A 6,508-nucleotide genomic window follows, 5' to 3' on the forward strand; every position below is an offset into this window, starting at 1 on the left:
AGCCCTTCTCCCTTTCAGTCTCTAAATGGCATTTGCTGTTATTATGATGGTAGCAGGCGAGATTGATCTGTTCTGATGTAATATCACATTGCCTGAGTGGGGCTCTGTGGATGAGACCTGCTTTAGATTGATGAGGTCTAATGGAGTCTTGTTTTGGGGCTTCCTGATACTGCTAAGATCCGACGACACTGGATTTCCACCGCATTTTAATTCTGCTTAATTTAGCCACAAATTACTTATCAACACTTGTGCCTTGTTGAGCTGCGAGTTTCCCTTCCTGTCGAATATATAATGTTCCAGCATGTCTGGAGATATATGAGGATAACATGAAGACACAGCAATGTGCATAATGTGTGATGCAAATCATCCCCGGGGCTGTAGTTCTCTTGGTTAGAGCTTTGTTGGGAGTTTAATCAATCAGCCACAGCGCCTTAATTAATCGGCATGATGAACAGGAGAAATAATTGGTTTTCTGCCAGATGTGAATCTGTAGCAAACTAATGCCAGCCAATCAGAAACCAATTTATAATCACACAACTGATCTGGACGGCAAAACACTTAAAGGATCAGAGAAGAACAAACACACAAGAGAATGAAAGTAATATGGCTTTGGATTTTAAATTCTGATAGGAGACAGTTGCTTGGAGCTCCTCTGAATATTGCGCCGAGTGTGTTTTCGATGCTTAATTGGATCTATATAGTGTCAGCACCAGCAGCTGCCTTGCTGATTGAAATCTAGGATATGTGTTGTGGAATGTGTCATTGTCTAACTTCTTTTGAAAAACAAACACGTTGCTAATTAATTGGCATGATCGGTATGAGAGGAATTAATTGGGCTCCTCCCCAGATGTTTCTGAATGAATCTAAAGAAAACTAATGAGGGGTGGCTTATTTTCCATTGATGCATCAGATGTCATTAACTGCAGCCCACATTCTGAGCTGCCCAGCCAGACCAGGTAAACCAGTGGAGCAGTGGAGCCAGTAAATAGCCAGCACCAAGATTGGAAACCACCGGTTTAGGTGTCTGCCAGTGGAACCACATGGAAAAATAGCTTAGTCCCTCTTATTAATGTCACAGTGGCTAGGCGGTAATTCCCTCAGGCTCTGTGTACCTCGGCTTGTTAATGAGTCACTGCTTATCAGTCAGCCTTGTTAACAGGCAGAGGCCTCCCATCCAAACCGCCTACTGCTATTGTGTGTTAGCCATACTGTGTATTAGCCAAATGTTCTCCCATCTTGGCACACAGGAAGTCAACAGTAAACAACAGCAGCACACACAGGAAGTGGGCTCTGGGCCAATGAGAAAGAGCCGGTCTAGAGGGGGAAAGGAACCCATTTTGTGGCAGGATAAAGTGAACCGCTGGCAGAGGCTCACACATGCAGAGCCCTCCCGCCTGTAAATCTTACCACACTAACAACTGGTCCACACTGCTCCCATCCTTTAATCCTTATTCATTACCGGCCGCAGCTGGAAGCATCGGGATTCATTCAGCGGTTTCCGACTAGCAGAACTCGCTGAGGTAAATAAACTATTAGCATGTTTCTTGTCGTGAAGGCAAACACCTGACCGGGGGCTGCCGCGGAGTTGAAGGCCAGGCGGCTGAAGGAAGGCCACGGCACAGACCCTCCACACTCACAAACAGCCCCGAGGTAACTGGGTCAAGCAAGTACAGAACCAGGGCATCGCCGGCCAATTGCATGCCTAATCTGTGCCCTTCTGAGAGGCACTTTCCATCTGCGGCGCATGGCTGCACATCCAGCTGTGGAAATGGATATGTCAAATGGCGCGCAATTAGCGTCTCCCCGATTCATTCGCTAGCTCTAAAGGAAGCCTCGTCACAGATAAATCCAGTAAAAACACAGTCAGAGTCGTCCCTTCTGTCACTGACATCAAGTGGGAGAGTTGTTCAAGAGCTTAAACGCTCACGACACGCAGCCTGCTGGTTGCTGTATAATAGTCACACCCAAAAACTCAAGGGGGAAGTTTTTTTTCCTCTCGTTGAATGATGAAAAGAGACAAACAGTCAACATATTTTTAATTCACAGTGGAGTCCGAGTGGTAGTGGTAATGGGCAGCTCTGTTCTCTGATGGCTCATCTGCTCTCACATTGATTTGCTGAGCTAATCGTTTTTTTTTTCTCCTCTCTGATACATAACATTGAATTATTTATGCTAAGTAGACCTTTCTGTTCCAGGGCCCTCTTAGCATGGAGATCTCCATTATGACGGCATTATCTGACTACCCGCCCCGCCCTGCTCCATCTTCTACTTAACAGCCCTGCCGCTGCCTCACAACACCACCAATCAGATGGGAGCAGATGTGAGCGATGGACCAAGAGCTCTGCAGCTTACACACAGCATTTCCCTCTCAAACTGCAACGCCACTGTTTGTCACATTACTCAAATGTCAGTGACACAACAGCAAACAAAATTCATATAAATATATATGCAGCATGCAAGGTCATGTAGGAGCTGTTGTGTGCCAGTGGGGAAGCTTATAAGTTGTTATTTCTTGCATTTAGGACATGGAGAATGTTAAAAAGTCATATTCTGATTAATTTCTTTCTGTGTAACAAAAAAATTGATTTCCAAACTTTCTGACAAGTGATTCTGGGTGGCTTTCCTTCCAGGAAGGTTATTAGTTATGTTTCGGTCAAGTCAAAACAGGTATTTCTTTATGTGTTTGACAGCAAAAATTAACGACAAAAACACCTACAACTTAGTGGACATTGTGCTCCTGTTAAGTCAGCACTCTGTTCATGCTTCCCTCCTCTCAGATTCACTCTCATCTCCTAAATGCTGTCAGACTTTCCAGGCTTAATTACTCTCCTTGACTGACATGATAATGTAAAACAGTGCTTAGGTGAAACCAAAGCAAGAATTGGTCATGCATGGTCAGGCTTCCCTCTAGGTACACCTTAATCAAACGTGACGTGCGGCTGAACGTGAGCCAAAATCGTTTTTGAACCCAAATAACGAACCACCGCCTGGGTTTCAATGACAAGCTACACGGTTGGGGTCAGAACTCTGACGAGAGATTGATGTTTCATCATCAGTTCCTCCAGTCTGCAGATTGTTGGTGCATTTCTCACCTTAAATAGATTTCAGGGTCCTGACAGGCTCCCATTTGCATTTGTTTAGCAGTGGCCTCATCCTAGCCTCTTGGCACAGCTAGATTGTTTCTCAGTTTTTGCTACACTGACCGCTGTGAGTTCACACAGATAATTCTTGACTTTCCCATATTTCATATCATGAACTCACAGGAACTCAAGCGTAGCTAATTTCAATAGAAAGTTAAAAACAGCTGATGTGGATAAACAGATTCCAAGTACAGTAGATGGGGTGCATGAGCTCACATATCCGTGGACTTACACATGTACACCGTGTGTGTGCCCATGCATATGTATGCACTGCGCATTCACGTAGATTTGTGAAAGGGTGTGGGTGTGCCCTAGTGAAAGTGAGGAGCCTCTGAGACTGTATATTGCAAATGCAAATCAGGGAAGTTCTATTAGAGGCCTCCTCGCTTGCTGTATCGCCTTACAGTTTCTTTGCCAAACACTCTGGGCAATTAAATCCCAACTGTAATGAGAAAATGCCAACAAAACTCCACCTATTTCAATCAATTTTCTACGGATTGAGAGCGAATCATGATGTGCCATTTCGCCTCTGGCACAGTTTGCCCCGCAAAGGTTGCATTACCAGCAGCCTTTAGCGTTATGTAATTAGAAAGCACATCGGACAGTATATTCCTGTTCACTTGGAGCTCACAGCAGGAAGATGATATCATTACAAAGTGCTTCTCTCATCAAATCCTCTCTTAGCGTCCGCTGTCAGCCGCACCCAGCTCATCATAGTTTGAGTCATTACAAGTGTCATGCGTCTGCACTGTATGTAGGTGTATGTGTTGCTATTCGGGGAGGGTGATCACTTTCCGAGAGGTTCATGCAACCTGGAGGTGAAATGTGTGAGGAGGACAAGGAGATGCTGAGCAGGTGGACATGAGAGGGAGAATGTGAGTGTTTTTTTGCTTCTAGGAGGAACCCACATGGACAAGCTGTTATGCATTTGAGAACCGTTTCCACGTGCAAGTCACACACATTCCTCAAAAACAACGGCAGAAATTCCTCAGTGGGTCCAGGGGGAGGTGGGAGTGTCCCATGTGCTTATTAACGGCTCTCTGATTCCCTTGTCATAATACAGGAAACAACAAAAAAAGGCCTCAAGTCAACAGATAAGCGGGCGCTGCCGGAGACAGAAAAGCAGAGGGTCGGGGAGGTCAGGGGGCCCGGTGAGATGGAGAGAATAGGAGGCAGAGAGATAACGAGGGAGGAGAGAAGTGCTTACCATAGACAATGTTGCTGTGAACCGCAGCTGCGAATAGTACCGTCAATAAGCTGACACTCCATAATGCAGAGGGGGCTGATGGGAAGGCCATGGTCGGGCACACAGATCCGCCTGTCTCACTGAATCCTCAGGAGGGCAGAGGAGCTCTGGAGTGTCACCTGCAGGGAGAGCAATGGAGAGATAAAGAAAACAAGCAGGGAGAGCCAAATGGCCACTAATTGCGTCCCCTGCCATTGGTTGGCTGCCGCTGAATAAACGCTTGGCCCACCCGTTACTCACGCGTTGCTCCATGGGTATTCATCGATCTGCTTGTGTCATTCCATACTGAGAGGATTGGGGGGAGGGAGGGAGTGTGTGGAAGGGGGGGTGATGGAGCAGAGATGGTGCTGAGGTGGTAATGGGTGGGGGGAGAAGAAGAGGGATTTATTCATCTCCACTTTAACAAGCTGTGCGCAACGCTTTTTTTGGACAGGTCCAACTAACTAATTAAAAAAAATAACGTACAGGAAACATTCCCCGAGTTGGAAAAAATGAAAAAAATAATAACCACAAAGAAGAAAGAGAAGCATGAAAGACACAACAGCGGCGGAGAGATGCACCTGCCGCCCGCTGAGAATACAACGGAGCGCTTTGCAACGAGACTGGAGACGGACAGACGAGCAGAATAGCCGCTCTGGCGCTCGTTCTTTCCATCTTTCTGTCACACACTCTTTCTCTCTCTCTTTCTGTTTTTTTCCCATGCACATTCCTTAAAATAGCAGCAGCAGTCTGCGTAGAGGTGAAGCCCCTTTTGGTCCATCTGCTTCACGCATTGTCACCGAGAGAGAAAGAGAGAGAGGGAGAAAGAGAGATAGCGAGATGCAAGGTGCTGCCTGCGGGACGGGCGGGCGGATAGGGCGGGGACAGAGGGGCGGGGATGGAGGTGGTGGTGGTGGTGGGCATGGGATGGGATGTGGTGACTGGGAGAGGTGGAGGGAGGTGGGTTATGTTTATTGTCGCTCCTTCCTTGCTGAGTGATGGCGAGAAATGAAAACAAAACAAAAAAAACTAGAGCAAGTGCATCCGCTGAGGTTGGGGGAGACGGGTAGGTGGAAACGAGCCGCGCACTGGGGGCGTGATTTTTAAAACAAGTTCGCTCCTTTAACGCGGAGAGTCCGAACAGTAACAGACAACAACAAGAGCTCGTGGCGGCGACGCTGGCTGCTACCTGCATCGCTGCGACGGACCGCGGGAGTTGTATTCCTCCAACACCGTCTACTTGCACAGATATCTGCCGCTGATGGGATGAGCTTTAACAGACTCCGCTGCGCAGTTGCGATTGAGCGTAACAGCCAGAAAAAAAAGGGGGGAAAAGGGAGCTTGGAGAAAAGAGGCAGCCCAACAACAACAACATATTCAGAGTAGGGTAAATTATAAAAACACGAAGGGATTACGCGTATCTCTCTGTCCACATCTCTGGACGCGGATTAGTCCCAAACACACACTCGGAGTGCGCGCACACACACATTCCTGGAGACGGAGCGTCAGCGGTGACAGGTGTCTCACTGTCCGCTCCACAGGCTCCGAACACAACCCTGTATTACAGCACAACACAACACTGCCAAAGCACTGCACCGGACAACAGCCACACATGCACACACCGTTATATTAAGCCTCCGGAGTCGGGGTTTTGTTGGTCTCCAGTAAGGTCCCCCAGTAAGGTCCCTCCTTTAGATGCGCAGCTCGTCGGGATCCTTCTCTCAATCTGCTTTCATCGACTTTTTCCCCCCTTCTTGTATCTCCTTTTCTGTTTGTTTTTCTTGCTTTTCTTTCCCAGCGTTCTCTCTCTCTTCCTCTGTGTGTTTGTATCTGTATCTCTCGCTCGCTTTCTCCACGGCTACCGTTCACTGCAGCAAAAACAGACTGTCTGAAAGACGAGAGGGGAGGAGGGGAGGGACAAGGGAGTGAAGGGAGGGGAGGAGAGGGAGGGAGGGAGGGAGGGGATTTTAATACGATTTGGCCCGTACCACCGGGATAACAGGGCCAGAACGTGGGGCCTAACCGGCTGAGAGCAACATGAAGGAGATGGAGCAGATAGAGAGGAGTGATCTCAGCAATAGCCGGAAAAATCACCACAGTGTTTTCAGAGGTTTTTCACTGTAGGGTTCCCTCAGTTATTTAA

At 47.6% G+C, this 6,508-nt stretch overlaps 1 protein-coding gene across 3 annotated transcripts in view; it reads right to left on the reverse strand.

Annotated features, from left to right (window-relative positions):
* The window catches only part of cadm3 (cell adhesion molecule 3), a 124,866-nt gene extending 118,609 nt beyond the window's left edge, over nt 1–6,257 (reverse strand). The window contains exons 1-2 of one of the 3 annotated variants that reach the window (XM_055014008.1): nt 5,988–6,257; nt 4,348–4,505 (exon numbers count right to left, since the gene is read on the reverse strand). In XM_055014008.1, the coding sequence (XP_054869983.1) occupies nt 4,348–4,438 (91 nt within the window). In that variant the 5' untranslated portion in view covers nt 4,439–4,505; nt 5,988–6,257. The remainder of the gene's footprint in view (nt 1–4,347; nt 4,506–5,987) is intronic. The other 2 variants (XM_055014009.1, XM_023279321.3) reach the window with 2 other exon arrangements.
* Between the last annotated feature and the right edge of the window lie 251 nt (nt 6,258–6,508).

The sequence above is a fragment of the Amphiprion ocellaris genome, chromosome 10 (genome assembly GCF_022539595.1).
Source record: "Amphiprion ocellaris isolate individual 3 ecotype Okinawa chromosome 10, ASM2253959v1, whole genome shotgun sequence".
In the NCBI taxonomy this organism is placed as follows: Eukaryota; Metazoa; Chordata; class Actinopteri; family Pomacentridae; genus Amphiprion; species Amphiprion ocellaris.